The following is a 26,923-nucleotide window of genomic DNA, read 5'->3' as shown; positions in this document are numbered from 1 at the left end:
CAACATAAACAACAATGCAGTAGATAAAAGGAAAATTATGAATATGCAAGTTAAGCAAAGTGAAGGCAAAAAAAGACAGGGTCAGTAGATTATATACAAGGCTTTCTGAAAGAGATGAGAGAGAAAATTGTAGATACTCCAATTATACTTGGGGCTCTATTAGGCACCCTGGTGTGCTGAAAACTTTGAGAATGGATAAGGCGTTACATATTTTTAAATATTTGTAACAAGACAAATGCAGGCCAGGCAACATAACATCTGTGGTAGGATAAACACTGAACCTTTAATTAAAGGACAAAATTACTATACATCTAGGAGAAAGCCAGACCGGCTAGGAGTACCCAATACACAAAAGGATAGTTAGCAAGATCATTAGTGTACAAGATTTGTAAATCGCAGGGTGTGGAATTAGGAGGGAATGGCAAACGGAATTAAAAATTAATGTCTTACTTTTGCTGCTTGCACATATGAATAATTTGGATATTGTGGAATGTTGTCAAAAGTTGTAGATAATCAACACAGGAAATAGATTTGATGCTTTAGAATACCAAAGGATAATACAAAAGGTATAGTGTTTAGACAGTATAAAGGGCTAACATATAGAATCCAATAAATGAAATGATGTTTTTTTCACATGAACAACAGCAATTATATTAATGGAAGTGAGTTCAAAGCTGATGAAGAGTAGACAGATTCTGAGTTACACATTCACGAAAAAGTAATGTCGCCAGGTTACCAAGTCTCCAAAAACAAAAGCCTTATGAAATCCTAGGCTTTAGTTAAGCAGCACAGAATATAAAACAAACAAGTAATGAGCCTATATAAAACCTTAATGGGGGGGGTTGGAGCAGCATGCAACATTCTTGCTTAAGAGGCTTGAGAGAGTCCATGATGCAGATTTACATGGAACAAAGGTATGCACTGTGCTTCAATATTTTAACAGAAATAAGGTCAAATAGGAAAACTATTACAGTATTAGAATTATAAGACCGTTTGGTTTACAAATCAAAGGAATATGGGACAAAGGCAGGCATGTGGAATTCAGCACAGATCAGCCATGATCTTATTGAACAATAAGACAGGTTTGAGTGACTAAAGGGCCTACTCACGTTCCTATATTCTTAAATTCAAACTTGAAAGAAAAAAGACAAATATGGGTATTTGAAAAAGAATTTTAAAAAAAGATAAGATTTATTTATAGTTTATAGGTAATACCTTGAGCAACTTTATTTTATTAAAATGTTCAGATTTCTTCTAGTAATTCTGGTGAAAACATACAAAACACTCCTCCAGAATCTAACTTGCTGGAGCTTCAGGAAATCTAAAAGGTTTAAAATTAAATATTCTTGATAGATACACGACACTGCAGAAGATCAGTCTATTGCAGATGTTTATTTTACTTAACTCACTGTATTGTGCCCTAGATTGTCCTGCAGACACTTCATTTAATTCTGGAATAAAACATGCAATAACTCTCCAAAATCTGCCCTCTTTGAACAATTCAGGAGTGTGATCGAATACCCTTCACTTGCTTGGACAAATGCAGCTTCAACACAAAAGCTTCAGCATTACCCAAGAAAAACAAAAAAGCCTGCTTAATTGAAATCCATTTCAACAAAAAGTTTCACATTCTTCACCACCAGTGTGTACTATATACATTAGGAATGCAGAGAAACTTGTCAAGCCTCTTTTGATAGGTCCTTTCAAAACCCATGACCTCTACCATCTACAAGGTCAAAAGCAATTGATACAAGAAACATAATTTGCTAGTTCCCTTTGATGTCACACACCATCTTGACTTGAAACCATATTTGCTTGCCATTCCTTCACTGTTGCTAGACCAACCTCCTTAATTATCTACTCTAAGAGCACCATGGCTTCACACCAACAGTATATGGACTGCAGCAATTTAAGGAGACAGTGCTCTCACCACATTCTCAAGGGCAACTAGAGTTGGAAACAATGTTGCACTTGCTGTCAACATTCACACTTCAAACTGCTCAGACCTGTCACTTTCTACAGAAATGCAGTAATGTCACAGATTAAGATTGGAAAAGGAAATATTTCCTGTATCTACGACCTCCGTTTCATATTGAAAAAGCAGCTCCATCTCCAGTAGTTTCAACTTGTAGATTTGCTCTAGAACATTTTTTTTTCTTCATTAATTCATGGGATGTGGGCACCTCTGGCCAGGCCAGCATTTATTGCCCATTTCTAACCACCCAGAGGGCAGTTAAGAACAAACCACATTGTTGTGGGTCTGGAGTCACATGTAGGCCAGACCAGGTGAAGATAGCAGTTTCCTTCCATGAAAGGACATTAGTGAACCAGTTTGGTGTTTCCGGACAATCGACAATGGCTTCATGCTCATTATTAGACTCTCAATTGAGATTCAAACTGCCACGGTGGGATTCAAACGTGGGTCTCCAGAACATTACATGGGTCTCTGGATTAATAGCCTAGTGATACTACTACTGGGTCAACTTCCCAACCAGCTTTCATCATCTTTTGATATGTTGTCACTTAATATGGCACGTGCACATTCCACTGATTTCCACTCTCTCCTGAACTTTGCAGCACGAGTGATTAAATAGGCATTCCTTCACTTTGCAAAAGATTAGACAACTAGTTTGACCGGCTACTCAACTGCAGTGAGAACACAGGCAATATCCTCAACCAAAGTCTACAAATGCACACTTTGGATACTCACCACTGGAAAGAGGGAGGGGCTTTGGCCTTTCCTCTCACGTTATTGTTAACGTTGAATGGTATTTTCCTCACACGAGATAAGGTAATGCAACTAGAAAATTCCAAAAAGCTGCTTTTTTAATAAAAAACAACAAACCTCATTTTAGAAGACACTTGAGAAGTTAGAGAGAAAGTAAATTAATAATATTTTAATCCCAAGCATATATTTTTAAGATAGCTTTGTATTCAGATTGGAATGGGTAGTTTCCTAGTGATATTAGTAATTAAGATTTCAAATATTAATAAATAAAATGCATGAAACCCACTGGCTTCAGAACCAGAGGTCTCTGATTTTCATGTGACAAAAGAAGCAACAATTACAGGAGGAAATTTTCTTTCAAAAAGAAACAACAGCCTGAATCTGTGGTGGTAGTAGATTCAATTTAGGCTTTTGAAAGAGAACTGGATAAATTAACTGAAGAGTAAATATGTGCAGGATTACATACATGGAAAAAGCAGGGCAGTGGATTTAGGAGAGCTGTTCTTGCAGAGACCTAGTACGGTCAAGACACAGCCTCATTGTATTTTATAACAATTCTATTCCTTATATAGCCATTATCGTGATGGAAACTTCAGCAACAACAGATGTTCATGTTGGATTGGTCGTTGATGGGGGGGGGGGGGGCGGGGGAATTATCAGACAGAACACATCATGAGAGGAAAGCACTTTATTTGAATTAAAACACAAACATTTTCTTTCTCATTATTCATTCGTGGGACATGGGCATTGCTGGCTGGCCAGTATTTATTGCCTGTCCCTAGTATGAGAGACTTTTTCCATAGCTCCAAAAGGGCTATCCAGAATAGTTAAGCAAACCACAAAATTGAACTGATTAATCTCTTTCACAGGAAGTTACTTTCATGTACTCAAGTGTAGCAGCTTCCTGCTGTAAAGTGATTTTCAAACAATCCCTGTAGGCGCACCCACAGAGTTAAGCACGACGATGATTTTAGATTGCTAACTTGGCTGTAGGGGACAGCAATTGCAGGAGGCTGCCATATTAGTTGTAAAGCATCCTGTATTCGGTTGAGTATGGTCTGACACCAGGAGAACTTATTTTGATTTACAGCTACTTGATTTAAGATCTTAAAACATGCTGCATTTCTGGCAGTTACTTGCTCAAGGGTGAATTGACTTACCTCTAGATCATTAGAACTGAACAAAAGCTAAATAATACAAAAGAAAAATTAACAGGATGTTGCCCAACTCAAAGGTTGCTGAACTTTTGAATTATAATGCACGTGTAATGCCAAATTTCTCCTCGGTCACTTTATCCAAAAATTCCAACTTTGTATTTTCTTTTTAAAAAAGTCCATGCCAAACAAAAAATTAACTTGATCCCTTTCCAAACACTAATAGTGTTTTAAAGTTGTTTGATGATTGGCTGTTGTTGTAATATTTCTGATTACAACACTGCATTTGGCCCATATCCCTTAATACCTTTGTTGAACAAAATCTTATCTATCTCAGATTTAAAACTAACAACTGGTTGAGCATATATTGCCACTTGTGGAAGAGTTCCAAACATTTATCATCCTCTATATTGTTGGGAAGCACTTCTACACATCACTCCTGAATGGTCTAGCCCCAATTCTCAGATTATGCCCCCTCGTTCTACAATCTCCAACCATTGGAAATAGTTCATCTTTATCTACCTTATCTTTTCCTGCTAACATCTTGAAGACTTCAAACAGATCACCTCAACCTTCTGAGTTCTGTAGAAAACAGGTATAATTTGTAAAATCTCTCCTCAATCTAATCCCGGAAGTCCAGCATAGTTCTTGTAGACCTATGTTGTAGTCCTTCTAAGGCCAATATATCCTTACTACGATATGGTGCCCAGATCTGTTCTCAGTACTCCAAGTGGGGTCTAACCAGGGTTTTGTATAGCTGCTTCTACTCCCAATTCTCTATGTATAAAGGTCAGCATTCCATAGCCATCTTGGTGATGTTCTGCACATGCTCCTGACATTTTAAAGATCTATGCACCTGAACCCCAAGTCTCTTTGGATATCCACTGTATTCAACTTCATACCATTTGACCTAACCCTTTTCAGTCCAAAATGGATAACCTCACACTTATTTACAATGAACCCTATCTGCCACAGTTTTGTCCATCCACCTAGTCTATCTCCGTAATTTTATGATATCATCTACACCTTCTACAATGCAACCTAATTGTGTCATCAGCAAATGTGGATATGAGACTGTCATTATCAAAGTAATTAATAATGAGCGTGAATAAATGAGGCCCTAACAGATCCGTCTGGGATATTGCTGGTTACATTCTACCAGTTTCGGTAGCTACTCATTACACCTATTGTCACCTGCCTTCACTTCCATGGTTGTCTGCCTTTGTTAAAATCTCTTACATGGGACTTTACCAAATGCATACTAGAAGTCCACGTAAACAACATGCATAGACATTACCACATCCACTACCTTAGTCACCTCTACAAAAATTAAAAATGAGGTTTTTCAGGTATGCTGGCTCACCCAATTAACTAAAAATTTTCAGTGTTCATTTACCTTGATTATAGCCTCCAATTCCCCAATCACAGACGCAAGGCTTCTTTATCCTTAAAAAGCAGAGTAATTTTCCAATCCAGAAGGACAACTCTGTCTCTAGAGAACTCAAAAGATCATAATAACGGCATCTACACTACACTCCCCTACTTACTTTACCACCCTCTGATAGAAGCCATCAGATCCTGGGCAGCAGGTGGCTCAGTGGTTAGCACTGCTGCCTCACAGTGCCAGGGACCCGGGTTCAATTCCATCCTCCGGCAACTGTCTATGTGGAGTTTGCACGTTCTCCCAGTGTCTGTGTGGGTTTCCTCCGGGTGCTCTGGTTTCCTTCCACAGTCCAAAGATGTGCGGGTTAGATGGATTGCCCATGGTGCTCAGGGATGTGGTGGCTAGGGGAATTCCATGGGAAATGCAGTATTACAGGGATGGCAGTGGGGTGGGGGGGTGAATCTGGGTGGGATGCTCTTTGGAGGGTTGGTGTGGACTCAATGGGCCTAATGGCCCATTTCCACACTGCAGGGATTCTATGATTTTATTCTATGCTTAATTACTTATTGTAACTCCATACTAACTATTTGTGACTCGTATAAGATGAGTTTCCCCAATATCCTCAATTCCCTCACTGATTAAAAATCTCTCAGTTTTGAATTAACTTTCTATCATGGCATTTTACAGTTGTCTTTAAGAGCTTGTGGGGGGAGGAATGGCGTTATATAAATTGCAATTCTTCATTTAAAAAAATAAGCATCTTTACATATCAAGTGCTTTCTGGGCTTTTCATGGTTATAGCGACCAAACTAAACTCAAGCATGAAGCGTTCATTGACCACCCATTAAGTAGCATGGCATGTAACTGAGGGTTTACCACATAGCAACTTCCACTGATTGCTTGAACTGTCAAACACTGAACTATTTGTCAAGAAGGTAGGAACAAGCATTCAGATCTGTTAATTGAAAATACAATTAAACTGGGTCTCAGTCTGGATATTGATATTTTTAATATTAAAAAAGCAGCTATAAATGCCTTTAAGTGGGCAGAGCACACCCACCATATCCACACAGAAACACAAAACCATTATAAAAAAGCTGTGGCAAAGCACATTGATCCTTCAAAAGTTCAATATGAGCTCTTTGGGATGTGCTTGTATGTAATAGATTTTAGCATGGCTGAGTTAGGTAGACAGACTCAAAATGGAAGATCTGCCACACATTGTTTAGGTTTTACTCGGGAGTAATTAATTATTCCTCATTTAAGAGAGGGGACTGGGGTCATGCTAACCATTCGGGGCAAAACATATAAAGACGAAGGCACTATGTCTACAAATACACCTAGAAATTTGTTATTTCCATGAATTGTTCAGCTCCAGTGAATCAAATTATTTTTCCTCTTACTGACCCAAAGCACCTCATGCAAAACTCCAAAGGCATTCAAATTGGGTCCATGTTTAGCTTGAGACTTTTGGCTCTGTAATTATTACAGTAATGTCAATATAAATCTGGAGGAAAACCAGAGAAATTTAAAAATCTGGTTATATGGTTATTTTATTGTTTCCAATCTATTAACATTATCATCTTTAATTAAGCCATTGTGTTTTAAAATTAAGTATAAGTTTATACAATGAATTAATCTGTATACTGAGCATTTTCTAATTAGGAAGCTTACAGAAGAAAAACTTCCATTTCATGAATCCAGCTGGATTCTAACTCAGTTTCTGGAGATGGAATGACAGTGCTGTACCACTGAGTTCTCCAACATGTACAAAAGATTATTTTAGACAAGAACGATTTAAACTGATGTTAAAAGCCAACTTTAGCACCTTTTATAAAAAACTTCAAGAATGAAGTTTACAATTCTCAAAGACCCAATGTACAAACTTGTCGATCTGAAGAACTGCAAGCTGGTTTCCTTGAAATTTAAATATCATTCAAATGGAGAGAAAAAGCATCCATATACATTTGGACATTTGTAAAAGATGAAGGGAAATGTAATTAATTTGCCTTACTCCCTTGGGTACCAATTTCTACACTTTTACCATGCTATCACATAATCCAGGTCACAGAGTCATACAGCATGGAAACAGGCTCTTTGGCCCAACTTGTCTATGCCAACCAGGTTTCCTAAGCTGAAGTAGTCCAATTTGCCTGTGTTTGGTCAATAGCACTCTAAAACTTTCCTTCCCATGTACCTGTCCAAATACCTTTTAAATATTACAATTGTACCTGCATCTACCACTGGAATAATCAGTTTCTCCCGAATTCCCTCATTAGTGATTATCTTACACATATGGTCACTCGTTTTATTCTCCCTCATACCAATACATTTTAAGTTATTTGTCTTCCTCATGAGCTCTCAGAGGTATGGCTAATTTTAAAGGCTCTCATAGGTCTGGTTAATTTTAAAGGTATGGTCAAACTATGGGCACATCCATATATAAATGGTGATGATTAATTGAACAACTAATAGGATGAGGAATTTCCATGAACACATCAATCCTCAAATGATAGCAGATCCCTGCACAAGTTTAAATGATGAGGCTGAGAAGTGTTTTCAATGACCTGGAGCAAATAGTGCTGAGTGGATGATTCCTCTCTATCACCACAGATGCCAGTTTAAAAGTGAAGTAGATTCATAGAACATAGAACAGTACAGCTCAGGAATAAGCCCTTTGGCCCACTATGTCTCTGCCGACCATGATACTATTCTAAAATAATCCCACCTGCCTGCACTCGGTCTGTATCTCTATTTTCTGCCTGTTAACGTGCCTGTCTGAGCATCCCTTCAACATTGTTAACTTACATGCTTCTACCACTACTTCAGCATCATATTCCAGGCACCTCCCACCCTGTATTTAAAAATCTTTCCTCACACATCTCACAGGAACATAGGAACAGGTGGTGATCATTTGGCTCTCGAGCCTGCTCTGCCATTCAATAAGATCATGGCTAAACTGTGGCCTAAGTCCATACACCTGCTTTGGGTCCATATCCACTAAGACGCTTGCTCAATAAAAATTTGTCTCTCTCATATCTAAATTTAACAATCGAATAAGCATGGATCACCAGTTGAAGAAGAGTTCCAAATGTCCACGACACTTTGTATGCAGAAGTGTTTTCTGACATCTTCCCTGAATCACCTGGCCCTAATTCTTAGACTATGCCCCTTAGTTCTAGGATCTTCAACCAGTGGAAAGTTTACCTTTATCTACCCTGTATTTCTCGGTTTATATCTCGAAAACTTCAATTAGATTACCCCTTAAACCTCTAAATTCTAGAGAATAAAGACCTAATTTGTCTAATCTCTCCTCATAACTTAACCCCTGAAGTCCAGGTATCATCCTTGTAGAACTGCACCGAACTCCCTCCAGGGCCAAAACAGCCTTCCTAAAATTTGGTGCCCAGATCTGCTCACAGTACCGTCAGTGCGATCTAACTAGAGTTTTGATGAACTGCAGCATAACATCTGCATCCTTAAGTGCAGCCCTTTAGATTTGAAGGCCAGCATTCGTTAGCCTTCTTGGAATAATTTCTGCACCGTTTGTGGCATTTTAAAGAGCTATGCGTCTGAATCTCCAAATCTCATTAGTTATCCACTGTACTTAACTTTGTCCTGCTTTTAAAAAAAAAACTGGCCGATCCTTTATCGGTCCAAAACAGATAACCTCACACTTAAAATCCATCTGCCACAGCTTTGCCCATTCACTGTTGTCAGCACTGCCTACAATGCTGCCCAATTTTGTCTCGTCAGCAAATTTGGATATTTGACTTTTTATGCCATTATTGTTGTTAATAAATACTGTGAATAACTTAGGCCCCAAAATACATCCCTATGGAATATATTCTACCAAGTTGAGTATTTACCCATTATTCCAACTCTGATTCCTGCCACTCAACCAATTTCCTATCATGTCAGTGATTTGCCCTCAATTTTATGGACTTTCAATTTAAGTTAGTGCCTTCTGTGGGACTTTATCAAAAGCCACTGGATAAAGCACGTCCATTGCCTGACCTCTGTCTACCATCTTTGTCACCTATTCAAAAACTCAGGTTTGTCAGGCATGTTCTACACTTCATAAATCCGTGCTGAATCTCCCTTATTAAATCAAACTTGTTGACATGATCAGTTATCCTATCCTTGACTACAGACTCCAACAATTTCCTCAGAGATGTCAGGCTAACTGAACCATCATTCCCTGGTTTCCCTTTATCACCCTTCTTCGAGAAGCAAGTGACATGAGCAAATTTCCAGCCTAGAGGTACAACTCCCAAATCCAGGAATTTCTGAAAGATTATGGTTAGGGTATTGGCAATGTGCTCTCTTACCTCCTTTAGTACCCAAGGATAGAAACAAATTGGGTCCTGGGCATTTGTCACTCTTCAGCTCCATTAATTTCTCACTTACGATTCGCTTAAGCTAATTTTATTTAGACCCTGTCCCTGATCCTCTGCTAATTTGTTTGGGACTTCCAGCAAACTATCCTCCTTTTCTGCTATAAAAACTGAAGCAAATTAATCCTGCAGCACGTCTATTTCCCAGTGGTCACTGACAATACCCCCACTCACAGACTTCAGTGGACCAATCTCCTTTAAGGTTTACCCTTCTCACCGTAGGCCTATGCCCCTAATATTTCACATTTCCACCCTGGGAAAAAGACCCCAACTATTCACACCTCTCATAATTCTATATTCTTCTATCAGGTCACCCTTTAGCCTACAATGGCCTAGCAAAAACAATTAAAGTTTGTCCAACATCTCTTTACAGCTAATACATTACAATGCAGGCAACATCCTTGAAAATTTCTGAAATAGCAAGAACTGCAGATGCTGGAGTCAGAGAGAGAACAAAGTGTGGAGCTGGAGGAACACAGCAGGCCAGGCAGCACAGGAACAGGAAAGTTGATGTTTCGAGTCGGGTCCCTTCTTCAGAAATAGGAAGGGGGAGGGGAGCTCAGAAATAAATAGAGAGGAGAGGTGGGATGATGATAATAGGTGAGTGCGTGTAGGCAGTGGTCAGGGTTGGTCAGTGAGGTGGGAGGGGCGGATAGGAGGCAGAGAAAATGAACAGGTTGTGTCAGGTCAAGGAGGCAGGCATGAAAGGGAGGGTTGGTCATGGGATAAGGCCGGGGTTGGGGAGATTTTGAAATTAGTAAAATCCATGTTTAGGCCAACCAGGCTGTTGAAACGTCAACTTTCCTGTTCCTCTGACACTGCCTGGCCTGCTGTGTTCCTCCAGCTGCACACTGTTATCCTTGAAACTCTCTTTTGCACCCTGTCCAAAGCCTTCACATCCAACCTATGGAATGGCAACCAGGAGTACTCACAAAACTCCAAAGGTGGCCTAAGTAAAGTCTTATACAGCTGCAATGTGACGTGTCAACTTTTATGGTCAATGACCCAACTAAAGAAGACAAGCATGCCATTCGCCTTCTTTACGCCCTTATCCACTTGTGTTGCCACTTTCCGGGAATTATGGACTTGCACCGTAAATCCCTCTATATATCAATGCTCCTATAGGTCCTGCCATTGACTGTATATTTTCCTCTTGCATTTGACCTTCCGAAATGCAACACCTCCCACTTGTTCAGATTAAATTCTTCCATCTCTCTGCCCAACTTTCTAACTGATGTACATTCTGTAATGACCTTCCTTACAACTCCACTTATTTTCATGTCATCTGTAAGCTTACTAATCGGACCACCTACATTTTCATCCAAATCATTTATATAGATATATAAATTACAAACAGAGAACCCAGCACTGACCGTTGTGGAAGACCACTGATCACAGATCTCCAGTCAATAAAAAAAACACTCCTCTACAACACCCCTCTGTGTTCTATGAAAAAGCCAATTCTGTATCTAACTTATCAACTCACCATGCATCCTGCGACTTAATCTTCTAGACCAGTCTCCCATGATGGACCTTGTCAAATGCTTTAAAGTAGACAACACATACTACTCCACCCTCAGTAATCTTCATAATTTCTTGAGAGGAAATTATATCAAATTTGAGATACAAGACCTATCCTGCAAAATGCCACGCCAGCTATCCCTAATAAATCCATTCTTTTCCGAATGTAAGCAAATCCTGTCCCTAAGAATCTTTTCCAATGATTTCCCTACCACAGATCTTAGGCTCATCTGCCTATAATTTCCTGGATTATCCCCAATGCTCTTCTTTAAAAAGGAACAACACTGGCTATTCGCCATTATTCTGGGACCTCACTTACAGAAGACACAAAGATCTCTGTCTAGAGCTCAACAATCTCCTCCCTTGCCTCCTTCAATATGTAGCAATGGATCTAATCAGGCCGTGGGGACCTTTCTACTTTTATGTTTTTCAAGACACCCAACACTATCTCCTTCTTAATATCAACATGTTCAGAATTTCAACATATCCCTCCCTAATCTTACCACCATCCATGTTCTCCTCTTTGATGAATACCAATGCAAAGTACTCATTAAGGACCTCACCCATTTTCTGACTCCATGCAAAAATTCTCTCCTTGGTTCTTGGGACCTATCCTTGGGATTCTACTTAATCCTACTTGTCAAAAATATTTCATGGCCCCTTTTAGCCCTCCTAATTCTTTAAGTTCTTTTCCAATTCCTTTCTATTCCTCAAGGGCCTTGTCTGATTTCAATTTCCTAAAGCTTGTGTGCTTTTTTTAAAATGGCTGAACTTTCAACTTCTCGTCACCCAGGTTTCTGAATCTTGCCATCCTTTTTGTTCATCCTAAAGAACATGCCGGTTTTGATCTCTGATCAACTGGCCTTTAAAGGATTCGCACACGTCAGATGTGGATTTTACTCCAACAACAGCACCTAATCTAATTTCTCCACTTCCTGCTAAATTCCCCCCATTTTAGCATTCACCCAAGGACCAGTCTTAATCTATCCATAACTATCTTAAAGCGTACAGAATAATGATATCACTTCCAAAAGCACTCCTCTACCAAAGGAATGACTTGGCCAGGGTCATTCCCCAATTCAAGGTCTAGTACACCCTCTTCCCTTTTTGAACGAGCTACACATTGTTTCAAGAAACCCTCCTGGATGCACCTAACAAATTCTGTTCCATCCAAGCCCCTGAGGCACTCGTGGAGCCTCAGTGAATGTTGGAGAGTTAAAATCACCACAACAACCTTGTTATCTTTATATCTTTCCTTGATCTGCTTTTATATCTATTCTTCTACCTCCTACTGGCTATTGGGAGGCCTATAGTATAATCACATCATTGTGACTGCATCTTTCCTATTCCCAGAGTTCTACAATTTAGTCCATATAATATCAAGAAATATCAGAACACAGTGGATACAGCAAAGGTTATGGCTCCTATAACATTGTAGCTTCCATGACAAAGATGTGCTATAACTATCCGTCAAGATGGTCCAGGTAGATTCCAGAATTATATCTGACAAAATAGACAATTACACAGTTATGTCCTGCACACCAAAAAGCTAGACAATTCGAATCTAGTCAATTACTGTCCCATTAGTCTACTAAAAGATGTTATTGTTTGTGCTATTAAGTGTCACTTACTGACCAATAACCTGCTCAGGACAATTCTACTCCACACTTCATTACAGTCAGAGCTCCAGAAATAAAGTGAGAATGACAGCTCGAGATCAACGTTATCTTGTATTTTGTTGCAGACTGCCTCCGTATTTATTTTATATTTTAAAAATAGAGTTTTAGTTACGTTCTCAAACTTACAATGAAATGATACCTTTGACAATTAACCAAAGCTAAAGTTTTCTTTAGTTACGTCTTCCCAACACCCAGTGTTGTTTCCTAATCAATAGTAGTTACATGGATGCTACTGTTCAATCATTTCCATTTATGCACCCAAGATGTGTTGAGTTTTCAATTTGTTAATTAATGCTTATGTCTCAGCAGCAAATATGAATATTCTTAACACTACAATCTTATTTCACTTTATAGCAACAAAATCGATTGTAGAATTAAACTCAGCTTTTATTACATTCGCCATTGAAGGTGGGAAGATATTTGCACCCATTTATTAATTTGTTTAAAAAACAAATAAGCAAATTTCAAAGAGACTTGGTACAAATCATGATCCGAGAGCTCACATTTTGGCAATTTAGTAGATCAGAAGCTATATTGATTTTCTTTTAAAAAAGGATTCATTATTATTGGAAAGTGGTGTGAATCAATTTTTAATGAATGTTACATGCTGTCTCAGATGCTGTGGTGCAATTTGTCACAGCTGTGAAAGTATGAGCAGAATTTTCAGAGCAGATTGTTAGATGCAGATATAACTAAAGCCTCCTTAACAAGATGGAAGCTCTTAAAAAAAACATTTCTAATGTTTACAAGCTTTGCAGGTATAGATCATCAACAGGGCAGGGTAAAGCCACAAGGAACAGCTGCACAATTGTACAAATATTAACGATATTTTATTAAAGTTAGCTGAGGTACCCTCTTCAGATACATGCCTGTTTATACCTGGAGAAACAGGGTTAATGTGTTTAGAATAATGTCTTATGTTAATGACAATGCAAATACCCAGCACAACATTATAAAATTAAAAGTAGTGAAAATCAATAAGTAGCTTGCAAATTTATACTCCAATGTTATTGAACTCCAGTTTAAGGTATTCATCAAAATATCTAATTTTTAAAAGTGAAATAATAGTACAGATTACTAACGCTGCAATTTTTTTAAAAAGCACATGAGGCCAAACTGCAGCTACAACCCGCATTTGTTTTACGCAACCCCATAATAAATGGTAACCAATAATGCCCCTAAGTAATTTATTGCCAAGTTCACAAAGGTTGCCCATATCTCCTATCATCTCATCCAGAGGGGAGGCAAGTTGCCGAGATAAGACATGTTCTATCTGTATCTGCAAATGATTTTATGGAAGAAACATACAGTTACACCACACAGTCACCATGGGCTGAATGGACTCCTGCCATGCTGTAAGGTATGATTCCAAGTTGGCCTCAGAAAACAAACTAAACCATTCATGAACCTCGCTAGGTTCCCAACATGCTTCAAAATACAAAAGAGAACTACACTGGACATAACATATTTAGCAAAGTAAGTCACAAAAGAATGAGTTTCTTTTTAAACTACATTAAGAACATTTTGTTCTGAGAGAGAACAGTTTAAATCACTAAAACTTAGCAAATTCAAATTTGTAATTTTGTTCTAAGACATGTTCTGTACCTCTCACAAAATCATAAGCTTCGCATTAACAATTCACTATTAACAGATTTAAACACTTGCAACAGGGAAATTCAATAACTTGAATTTCTCACTCATCTCAGCATGTTACGTGGGGCACTGGACCAGTTCAACTGGCACATTGATAGTAGGTCAAATGACACTCTGTATTGCTAATTTTCTATGTTTCAAAGTCCTTTGTGGAAACACATGATCAGTCAAGGAGAATGTAAGATTACAGCTGGCTGATTTAATCATGAGCCTTCCATCTTAACAGTGTACTTGCTAGCATCAGCAAATTAACAGTGAAGATCTTTAGTAATTCAGTCAAATAGATTTTTCTTAAAAGTCGGAACAAATTACTGCAGACGCTGCAATCTATACTGAAAATAAAAAATGCTGGAGATCACAGTGTGTCTGGCAGCATCCATCTAGAGAAAGTAAGCTAATGTTTTGAGTCTAGATGACTCAACAGATTTTTTTTTAAAACCTCCTCCCGCCTATGACAAGCATACAAGGATCCAGCTGAGGTTCAAAAGTGCAAGGCACGGTTAAATTTATTGGACCACCCTAGAAACTTTCCAAAAGCTGTGGATGTTAAACACCTTACCTTTTTTTTTTAAATTTACTGATGCTGAAGTATGAATGGATGTCCTTTGATATCAGGGACAACTGACTGGCATCTCTGCAAAAGACCTGTTGACAGACATCCTCAATGTTCACAAACAAGAACACACTCCAGTAACATACTCCCTAGTTTCTGTAAGCTGTGGCTTTTGAGCAAAGCATCAGAGACTTGGTAATTTGTGAACCAGTCACACTGAGCCTTCTATGAGGAAGTGAAAAACACCAAAACACACATCAACAGCAAGGGATCATCTCAGCAAACCCTGTGGACAGGAGCCTTCCCAGCTTTTCCCTCAACCCACAATACCAATTTTTCCCTCCGTCTGTGTGTAAGGGGAGTTTCATAAGGGGGTAAAAGTTAGAGTTATTTGCCAACAATTCATTTACCTGTAGCTAGAATCTCTTGTTAAGTACAGAAAACTGTTCCAAGCTTTCTGGTAAATCTAAGAAAGACAAATATATTTGGGAATTTTGTATACTTTGATAAAATCATTTATTATTATTCCAAGAATAATGGAGGTTGATTTCCTGCACTAGCCCACTGCAACATGATAGCAGAATAAAGATGTGAAAGACATTCACAATGTTTTTTTAAAAATTGTTCTCTTGGGGGCTAGTGCAAGTACTACTTAAACTGAGTTCAAAACACATTGCTGCCATGGTACTAGAGCTGAGACTTTATCCAACTTTTATGCCAACAATAAAATGCAAAATTGCAAAGTATTTTTGCGTGAGCTAATACCAAAGCTTAAGTGGTTACGATGGATAAATTTGGTTCATATTCCCTCGAGTTTACAAGGCTGAGGGAAATGCTGAGAGAAACTGACCAAGATGTATAAATCATAAAGGGATTTGTTAGATTTAGACAAGAGAAACAATTTCCTTCAGCGAACAAATCCAAAACAATGTTCAAATTAGACCCATTTAAGAGTGAAACCAGGAAATTTGCTTTCATGCAAAGAACATCAAAAGTCTGGAATTCACTCTTCCCAAAAGGTTATGGATGTAGGAAAATTGGAATCTTCAAGATGGAAATAGATTTTTTTAGGTAAGGATATTAAGGGATGTACAAGAAAGGTGGGAGTGGAGCTTGGTACAGATCAGTTACATTATGGCTGAATAGTATAATATGCTGAATGAGCAGTTCCTGTTTCATTCAATGCAGTTTCTTTTTAAAATCAAAAAAGAAATTTGCCGATTTAATAAAAATTCCCAATTGGGGTTCGAAACTGTGCAAATCTAATGGGAAGAAATTTCAATGTAGAACCTACTGCAATGTCTTCCACATTGTGGAGTATTGTGTGTCTATGTACACGTAACATAATTAACCGTAAATGGAAAGTATCACTAATATGAGCATATTTTGCATAAAAGCATTGTACCCTGTAAAAAATGACTTTGTAAAAGTAATTAAAACAAACAATTAGCTCAAAGTGAAATTATCATTGTTTTCTTAGTTTAAAAAGGTAATCTTGGTTCTGTTTTTAGCATGTTTCTTAAAAGATTTACTACTGGTCATTATTTGAGTCATACTTTTGTCAAAGTGTAGATTAGAAAAAAAAACACTTTATTGACAAAATCTCATTTCCCCATCAAGCTGTAATTGCAAACCTTCCAACACTCGTGACAATGGTGTGCCTCTCTCACCCGATTACCAAGCTCCTTCCTTTGCACTAGATGCCTCTTATTGAGATTATCAAGCATTAGGCATAACTATACCTGGACTTTCCCTGCCTTCACCCCACTCCTAGACCACATCAGGTCCACTCCCACCTTCAGCCCTACTCCACATGGGGCTCTCTTTTTTCCTACCATCACCCCTTCTCAGCTGCTTTCACCTATTTCAGACCCATTTGCTTCTCCATCAGCTCCTGTTTCACTTTCACCCTCAATCCCTGCCGTCACTCCTAACTTTTCCATCATGCTGCTACTCTTCCACTGATGCAGACAGAAGTGTTGTAAAGATGCTAAATGTTTCAAAGGAATGTAGCATTTAAATAATTTGTATTTTCTGTTTTGTAAACAAATATTTAGCAAGACTCAATTATATAAACTGTACGGTTTCCTCAGAGGATCAATTTTTAAGTGTTACCTGTATAAGTATTGATCACGAAGAATTCACATGAACCCTCTAATTACATATGTGTTGAAAGTTTGTCACATTCACAGTCATAGCTCAGACATTTGACTCACTAAACACCAGTCTTTTGGAATTGTGTCCTCACCAATTTGTTTCCAAGACTTGACTAATATAATTCTTGGATGGAAAAGACATTTAATTTACATAGCACCTTATCACCTTCAAGATATTCCAAAATTATTCGCATACAGTGATTGGAATTTCAAGAATGACTGAGGGGAAGGCAGAATATTATTTTATTTAAGTAATTATAGTTCAGTAACTTGAGATTAGCATGGAGGATTGTTGAAATTATTCATACTTTGCTACTGAGTTGAGATAAAACCAGTTCAAATCTATAAAGACCAAATGATAATTGTACAGTGACAATCAGAAGATAGTAGGGTAGTAGGAAGACAGCTGAGTGGGTGAATTTTAGATTTTATTTAACAGTAATAGCAAGAGAGCTGAATGCCCTTTTGCAACCAACTCCCATCGTTGCAACATTGGTGAATATGGCACCTAATTTGCTTACAGCAAGATAATTGAGACAAATGACCAGTTGATCTATATTTGATGATATTTATGAAAGGAGGAATGGTCAGGACACTTGTTCCTATGTGCATCAAGCCATAGTAGGTTCCCTAATATTACTGAACACATCCAATTGACAGTACATTTCTGCCCATACAGCATTCTTTCAGATGTCACCTTACATTAAATATTCAAGAATCACAAAAATTCACATAACTACTTGCAACTGTACTCTGTAGTTATATAATAGGATTGGCAAACTTGCAAACTGATGCTCAAAAACTAAAGTGGCATTTTGACAATTTGTATTCAGTTTAGAAATTTGGAAATAAAACAAGAGTATTGGTAAAAATATCACAAAGCTGTCACTTTATAAAAGACATAACTATAGTCACATGAACATTCTTTAGGAAGAGAAACCGGTCCTTTTATAGAGATATGTACTTCAAGACTTAATCATCCATTTGCAGCAACCTACTTAATAACTTACTTGTGTTACAAAATAGTCAGAAATGGCAAACATTATTTAGACAGCATCTTCCAAACCTATGACTAGGAGGACAAAGGCAGCAGTTACATGGGAACACCTACAAATTTCTCTCCAAGCCACTCACAATATCATCTGGAATTGTATAACTGTTCCTTCAGTGTCACTGGATCCAAAATGTGGCATGCCCTTCCTAACAGCATTGTAGGTCTTTCTACTGTAAACAGACTACAGTGGATCAAGAAAATAGTTACCATTGAGAAGGAGATGGTAAGGTAAGGACAGACAAAAAAAATGTTGGCCAGCCAACAATGCCCAAATCCCACAAATGAATTTAAAGAAGGTTCACAGACTAACACATTTGAATATACTTAACTTTAATAAATTGCCTTTGTATAAACCAAAATTGACAAAACCAAAAAGTTCGATAACCTTTTGTAAGAAAGGCTTCAGAATGAGTTAAAGATTTTGATAAATATCCAGTTTTGTTTATGATTATCAAATTCACCTGTATAATCATGCAACAAATCTTCTCAAATTTATCTTGCATCGAGAGAAGGAGAAAAAGAGTGTGATCATTGACAACATTTTGGTACAGTTTGTCAGAGAGCATTTTGTTGTTGCAAATAGGTAGCAACCACGCAGCCTTTATGCTTGTCTGACAAGAAGAGATATCATGAATAGTGATGCTTCAACGTGAGGAAAAAAAAGAATCTTTTCCACCCACCCAAACCAACTCCAATCCTTTGCAACTACTTAATCTTTGTTAAATATGTCAATTTAAGATTTCAAACCAAATAATCAATCCCCAAAATGCTTTTGGTTGGCTGGGCCTTCAAAAGGACATCCTTTGTCACCAAACTCAGTTAATTGTAACATTTATTTTGCCAAATCTGAAACAGACTCAATTGGTTTAAAATGTCTAATCCCATGACAGCATGTCTCACCAGGCAAAGCAAAAAGGAATAATAGATTAACGTACTATCCAAATCATGTTCAAAAGGTCAGACCCAAACTGGCTGTGCCTACGTACAACTTCCTGAATAAATTTGGCTGCAAAGCCAAAATAGTCTTTGACAATAGGGCTTAGTTGACTCGTCTCATTAATTGTAGTTAAACATTGCTCTGTGGAAAGCAGTGCAGCTGCAGCAAGCTCCATTTCACAGAGACAGTGTCTTTTTGTTGACAGTTACTGTAACAGTTGCATTCAAGGCTACATTTCACACCAGCTGTAATCAATCATTTGTATACGATATTTAAGATCTGAGAACATGAAAGCCTCATGGGAGATTTGCATCTTTTCACAAATATACCAGATTAAAAAAATGGAATAATTACCACAAAAATGTAATTATCAATTTCCAAATTTCTCATACAGAATCGAAGAGGGGTTCATGGTCAGAAAATGTTTGAAGGTCATCTTGAATTAAATGTTACTTTAATTTACTTGCATTCAGGAGAAAAATAAGATATGGCTAATGTGGTCTCATGGACTAATTTCCAATTATCCAAGGGGACCAGAGAGAAACTGAGCAGATTTTAAGAATTTTTAATTCTGCTCTATTGCCACTCTGAGCCCAGGTGGGATAGTTTATTGCAGGGGAGGGGGTCGACTAGAAAAAGACAGAAGTCAAGAGAGGTACCATGCTTTCTTCATATTCCAAGTGTAAGAGGCAGAACTGATGAATTGGAAGATCTTTGTCTATCCTCCAATTATGCACTGTCAAATCTAGGTCTCTGAGGTGTGGATTGAACTCAGGATCTGAGACCGTGACATGTGGGAGCTATCACTGAACTAAGGCTGAAAACACGTATACTAAATGTTGCATTAGAACAGCACAGCCCCTGCAATGATTTTGCTTTCATGTGAATAGTCCATTTACTATTACTTTTGGCCAACACCACGAATGATTGCTTGGGTGAGGTACACTCACAGAAGGGAAGCAATAAACATTCAATAAAGAACTGCAATCTGATTGACCCAGGTATGAGCCAGACTGGAGAGGGAAATAGATTATTAGAAGTTAAATTTGTTCATTACCTTAAATGGGCTATATATGGTTCTGTAAATTTGAATACCTATGACTGCAAAGAACAAAACACACTGACCAGTAATAAAACCTCTAGGCACCATAGCAGCTCGAACTCATCAACTGACCTTTACAGGTCATCAATAAAACTGCCAAAACTGAAATCTACTTAAATTGTGAATATACATTAGAAAACACGATACAAAATAATTCAGCAGTGACAAAAACCCGCATACGGACTCTCAATTTGGGCTCCAACAGGGCCACAGTTCCGATACCATGCAGAGAAGTCCAAACATGCACAAAAGAGGTTAACTCCAGGGTGAGTGGGGAACAACTGCCTTTGATACCATACCTGGCCAAATGATGCCTTGATATCAACAAACCTACCAAAAGCCTAATTTGTCCATATTTTATTCTATCCTGAGTAATTGCTTCCCACTGGGAATATTGCGGTAAGTAACTCACCTCCTGACTCCAAAAAGCCTGTCCACCATCAATAAGTCACAAGTCAGGAGCACGATAGAATACTTCTCATTCGCCCGGATGAGTTCAGCTTCGACAACACTCAAGAAGCTCAACACCATCCAGGACAAACCTGATTGGTGCCACATCCACTCCCTCCACCAACAACGCTCAGTAGGTGCACTGTGTACTATATGCAAAATGCACTGCAGAAATTCACTCAAGATCCTTAGATAGCATCTTCCAAACACATCACCATTTCCATCTAGAAGGACAAGAGCAGCAGATACATTGGAACACCACATCCCTACAAGTTCCCATCCAAGCCATTCACTATCCTGACTTGGAAATATATCACCTTACCTTCACTGTCACTGGGTCAAAATCCTGGAAGTCTATCCCGGAGGGCATTGTGGGTCTATCTACAATGCATGGACTGCAGCGGTTCAAAAAGAGCAGCTCACTGCTACCTTCTCAAGGACAAGGGGCTGGCAATAAATTCTGCCTATCCAGCAGTGCCCACATGCTATGGGTGAATAAAAAAATATAAAAACCACTCAAGTTAAACTCATGACCTTGAAAATGCTGGGCATATCCTCCCTGCCGTTTTAGAACAAGATGTTATATCTGTGATTCCCTACGCCTCCGGCATCACCTGAGTCTAGGGAAGATGGAGAGATTGAGGACTATTGCTTCTGCAATCTCCACACTCACTTCATTCAATATCTTTGATGCAGTTCATCCAGTCCCTGACCCTCATCAACTTTACGTACTAACAGACTATCCAGTACCACCTGCTTAAAAAATTTAAATCTTTCCAGCAACTTGGTTTCCGCCACTGTCACTGTGACCAGGATAGTATCTCCTTCCTTAATAAAGGAGATGCACTACATTAATTTAACACCCCAGCCGTGCTCACTGCCTCCACGTGGAAGTCCCCTTTTAGGTCCCCAAATAGGCCCAACTCCTTTTACCACCCTTTTACTGTTCATGTGCCTGTAGAAAATGTCAGTATTCCCCTTTATGTTAGCTACTAATCCTTTTTTATAATTGTTCTTTGCTGCTCTTAATTGCTTTTCCATCTGCTTTCTGAGCCTTCTGTTTTATTTTCTAGTTTACACCTGTCATAAGAATTATGTGTCAATTTCGTTTTAACCTCTAAATCACAAAGGCTTCTACATGAACAACATTAGTAAAAGGGTAATAATTAAGAACCAAAACTGGAACTTACACTTAAAAGACAAGAGACACAGCTGACTTTGCATCTGTCTTCATCAATAAGACAGATGCTGCACAGGCCATAGTGACAGAGCAGGAAACTCCACCATCAGAAAAGTTTAAAGCTGATAAGAGGTATTACCTCAGCATTTAAAGGTGATAGGGCACTAGGACCAGAGGCAATGCATCCAAAGACGTTAAAGGAAGAGACAGCAAAAATTGCAGAGACAGTGGCAATTATCTTTAAATCTTCTCTGGATTTGTTGGGACAAAGGATTTGAGAATTCCAAACATTTAAAAAACAGTTTAACTCTGGAGAAATTTCTAGAAACAATTATTCATGACAGAATTAATACTCATATGGAAAAATATGGATTGATTTGGTAAAGGGAGAATCATGTCTAATTAACTTGGGAGTTTTTCTGAACGGGTAAGAGGATTGATGAAGTGAAGGCTGTTGCTATGGTGTACAAGGACTTCCATCAGGCATACAATATAGTGCGACACAACAGCTTGGAGAGAAAAGTTATGGGTTATGGAACCAAAAGGACAGGGGCAACATGGATCCAATCTGGCTGAGGGCGAGGAACCACTAAGGTTTGTAGTGGAGTTCCCCAGTGGTCTGTATTGGGAACCTTGCTTTTCCTGCTATCAATGACTTGATCTTGGTATATAGTGAATAATTTCAAAGTTTGCAGACAACACAAAACTCAGGACAACTGTAACTTGAGACGAAGACAGTGTAGATCCTCAAAAGGATGTTTGACACATTGGTGGAGCAGGGGTTGGGGGAGATAGGTGGCAGATGAAGTTCAACATAGACAAACGAAGGGTGTTACATTTTGGTTAAAAAACCTGGAAAAACAGTATAAAGGGTACTATTCTAAAGAATGCAAAGGAGAAGACAAATCTGGGGGTACGTATTCAAAGTCAATAAAAGTGGAAGAACAGGTCGAGAGAACTATTAATAAAGCATAAAGTATTTTAGACTCCATGATTTGGGGCATTGAGGAAAAAAGCAAGCAGGTTACAAGATGAACTTTTATAAAAAAAGTGGTTGGACCTCAGCTGAAGCTGATAGTTGTGGGCACTAAACTATAGGAAGGTTGAGTGCATTGGAAAGAGTGCAGAAAAGATTAAACAGAATGGGTCCAGGGATGAGATATTTCAGCTACAAAGAAAGAATGGAGAGGTAGGCAATGGCCTAGTGGTATTATCACTAGACTATTAATCCAGACAGCCAGCTGATGTTCTGGGGACCTAGGTTCAAATCTCACCAGAGCAGATGGTGGAATTCGAATTTTTGAAAAATTCAGGAATTAAGAATCTACTGATCACCATGAAATCATTACCGATTGTTGGAAAACTGGACGATCACCTGGCATCGAACTAGGCAGCGGAAAAGACAACGGCAGAAACAGCCCTGTTGACCCAGCAAAGTCCTCCTCACTAAAATCTGGAGGTTAGTGCCAAAATTGGGACAGCTGTTTCAGAGACTAGTTAGACCTGACAGTCATACTCACGCAATCATACCTTACAGACAATGTCCCAGACACCACCATCACCATCCCTGGGTATGTCCTGTCCCACTGGTAGGACAGACCCAGTAGAAGTGGCGGCACATTGGTATACAGTTGGGAGGGTGTTGCTCTAGTAGTCCTCAACATTGACTCTGGACCCCATGAAGTCTCATGGCTTAAGGTTAAACATGGGTAAGGAAGCCTCCTGCTGATTACCAAATACCGTTCTCCCTCAGCTGATGAATCAGTACTCCTCAAAGTTGAACAACATTTAGAGGAAGGACTGAGGATGGTAAGGGAATAAAACGTACTCTGGGTGGGGGATTTCAATGTCCACCACCAAAAGCGGCTCGGCAGTAGTACTACTGATTGAGCTGGTTGGGTCTTAAAGGACATAGCTGCTAGACTGGGTCTGAGTCAGGTGGTGAGGGAACCAAGAGGGAAAAACATACCTGACCGCATCCTTACTCTTCTGCCAACTGCAGCTGCATCTGGACGTAACAGTATTGGTAAGAGTGACCATTGCACAGTCCTTGTGGAGATGCAGTCCTGCCTTCACATTGAGAACAACCTCCATCGTACTGTATGGCACTATCACCGTGCTAAATGGGACAGACTTCTCACAGATCTAGCAACTCAAGACTGGGCATCCATGAGATGCTGTGGGCCATTAACAGCACTGTACTCCAGCACAATCTCTAACCTCATGGCCTAGCACATCCCCCACTCAACTATTACCATCAAGCCACGAGATCAACCCTGGTTCAATGGAGAGTGCAGGAGGGCATGCCAGGAGCAGCACCAGGCATACCTGAAAAGGAGGTATCAACCTGGTGAAGCCAAACAGGACTACTTGCACACCAAACAGCGAAAGCAGCAAGTGATAGGCAAAACTAAGTGATCCCATAACCAGACCAGATCCAAGCACTGCAGTCCTGCCACATCCAGTCGTGATTGGTAGTGGACAATTAAACAACTCAGTGGAGGCGGAGGCTCCACAAATATCCCCCTCCTCAAATGATGGAAGAGCCCTGCACATCAGTGCAAAATATAAGGCTGAAGCGTTCGCAGCAATCTTCAGCCAGAAGTGCCGAGTGGATGATCCATCTTGGCCTCCTCCAGTGGTCCCCAGCATTACTGATACCATTCTTTAGCCAATTCAATTCACTCCACGTGATATCAAGAAACGGTTGGAGACACTGGATACTGCAAAGGCTACGGGCCCTGACAACACTTCAGCAATAGTGCCGAAGATTTGTGCTTCAGAACTTTTCACTCCCCTAGCCAAGCTGTTCCAGTACAGTTACAACACTGGTATCTACCTAACAATGTGGAAAATTGTCTGAATATGTTCTGTACACAAAAAGCAGGATAAATCCAACCCAGCTAATTACAGCCCCATCAGTCTACTCTCAATCATCAGTAAAGTGATGGAAGGTGTCATCAACAGTGCTATCAAGCAGCACCTGCTCAGAATAACTTCGTCAGGACACCCAGTTTGGGTTCTGCCAGGGACACTCAGCTCCAGATCTCATTACGGCCTTGGTTCAAACATGGACAAAAAAAAAAAGCTGAATTCCAGGAGGTGAGATGAGTGCAGCCCCAACAACACAAGAAGCCTGACACCATCCAGGACAAAACAGCCCGCTTGATTGGCACCACATCCACAAGCATCCACTCCCTCCACCACTGACACTCAGTAGTAGCAGTGTGTACTATCTACAAGATGCACTGCAGAAATTCAGACAGCACCTTCCAAACCCATGACCACTTCCATCGAGAAGGACAATGGGACATATGGGAACACCACCGCCTCCAAGTTCCCTTCCAGGTCAATCACCATTCTGACTTGGAAATATGTCCCCGTTCCTTCACTGTTGTTGGGTCAAAATCCTGGAATTCCCTCCCTAATAGCATTGTGGGTCAACCCACAGCAGGAGGACGGCTGCGGTTCAAGAAGGCAGCTCACCACCACTTTCTCAAGGGCGATGAGGGATGGGCAATAAATGTTGTCCAGTATGTGGCACTCATTCCATAAATAATTGTTAAAAATCACTTAATTTCGTAGCAGCTGCCTCAGAAGATCACAAATAAATGTAATAGCTACTACAGGGACAAAAACTTGGCCATGCATCATAAAACAGCCTTGTGACATCACAAGTTGAAGAAACACGTTCACATTTAGCATTAGTAATTAGAATACAGCTGGTGTTCCTAATTTGAGATCCTGTTGCCCAAAAGTAAAGCATCAAGACAAAACAAAAACTACCTAGGATTTAGTATAAACAGAATACCATAAATTTATGGAGCACTTAGCTTCCAGAAAGTCCTTAATGCTGTACACTAACTTGATTGATTTGAACAATAGTATGATAATACTAAGCTATGATGTAAATAATGCATGAAAGATAGATATATGCTATATTTACATTGAAAATTACGCAGACTATTGGTGCCTTATGCTTCTCAATTTTTTTTATCCTACTTTGCTTTCTCACCTTTATCTAATCCCAGGGCAGTGTGGTCTCTCAAAGGCTCTTTTGAATCTTTCGTATCCACCACCTATCCTAATAACGTTTACTTCCATCATCTCCTGTACTGCCATCCCATTCAATCTAAAGCATCTTGCCTTCTTTTGATTACTTTTGTGTTCTTCTTTACGGAGCCAACAGGGATGCCCCAATTGCCTCAGGCTTCCCCACACCGCTCCTTTATGATTCTCATTCTTCCCTTTCTCCCCACCTATCCATTGCAGTCTTCAACATTCATCTAACTGCAAAACAGATAACAATGAGGTAACACTGATAACTGTGCACATTGGCCTTCTTTAAGTCACTCACTTGAATCTCCCTTTGAAACATGCTGTTGTCTCATGTTTACTTCCTCTTAACCAGAGTACCAAACTCTCACATTCAAGTACATGGTTAAATGCCTCTTAAGCAGTACGGATATGGAAAACCGGGAGATACATGAAAACAGGAAAATCATTTCACAATCCAGCAAATAGATTTTGTGCAAAAAGCACCTCATAATTTGCTGTTGACTGAAAAATTTAATGAAAAAATTAATTACAGATTCACTTACCCTTTTTGAATTTGTGTACTGGAAGTTTTTTCAGCTGATCTTTACGCAACCGGTTCCTTCTTGCCCTGCGCCTGTCTTGAATAAATTTTGAAATCTAGAAAGCAAGAGATTGAAATATTTATTCTGGAATGTGTATACTAAGTTGAAACATCTTTTATTCTAGTAAAGGTGAAATTATGCCAACTTGATTAATCAATAAAACTCATAGGTTTCATATTCAAAGAAAAAGTCTTGAAAAAGAAACATCACATTCATGCGATAGTAGGAACTGCAGATGCTGGAGAATCTGCGATAACAAGGTGTAGAGCTGGATGAACACAGCAGGCCAAGCAGCATCAGAGGAGCAGGAAGGCTGACGTTTCGGGCCTAGACCA

The 26,923-nt window shown here is 39.1% G+C and overlaps 1 protein-coding gene across 1 annotated transcript in view; it reads right to left on the bottom strand.

Annotated features, from left to right (window-relative positions):
* rnf13 (ring finger protein 13) overlaps positions 1-26,923 on the bottom strand; it is a 187,006-nt gene that overhangs the window by 38,624 nt on the left and 121,459 nt on the right. The window contains exon 7 of the mRNA XM_048604167.1: positions 26,550-26,643. Coding sequence (XP_048460124.1) covers positions 26,550-26,643 — 94 coding nt within the window. The remainder of the gene's footprint in view (positions 1-26,549; positions 26,644-26,923) is intronic.

The sequence above is a fragment of the Rhincodon typus genome, chromosome 13 (assembly GCF_021869965.1).
Source record: "Rhincodon typus isolate 14 chromosome 13, sRhiTyp1.1, whole genome shotgun sequence".
NCBI lineage: Eukaryota > Metazoa > Chordata > Chondrichthyes > Orectolobiformes > Rhincodontidae > Rhincodon > Rhincodon typus.
Note: the sequence above shows the minus strand (reverse complement) of the source record. Positions and strands in the feature narration are given on the sequence as shown.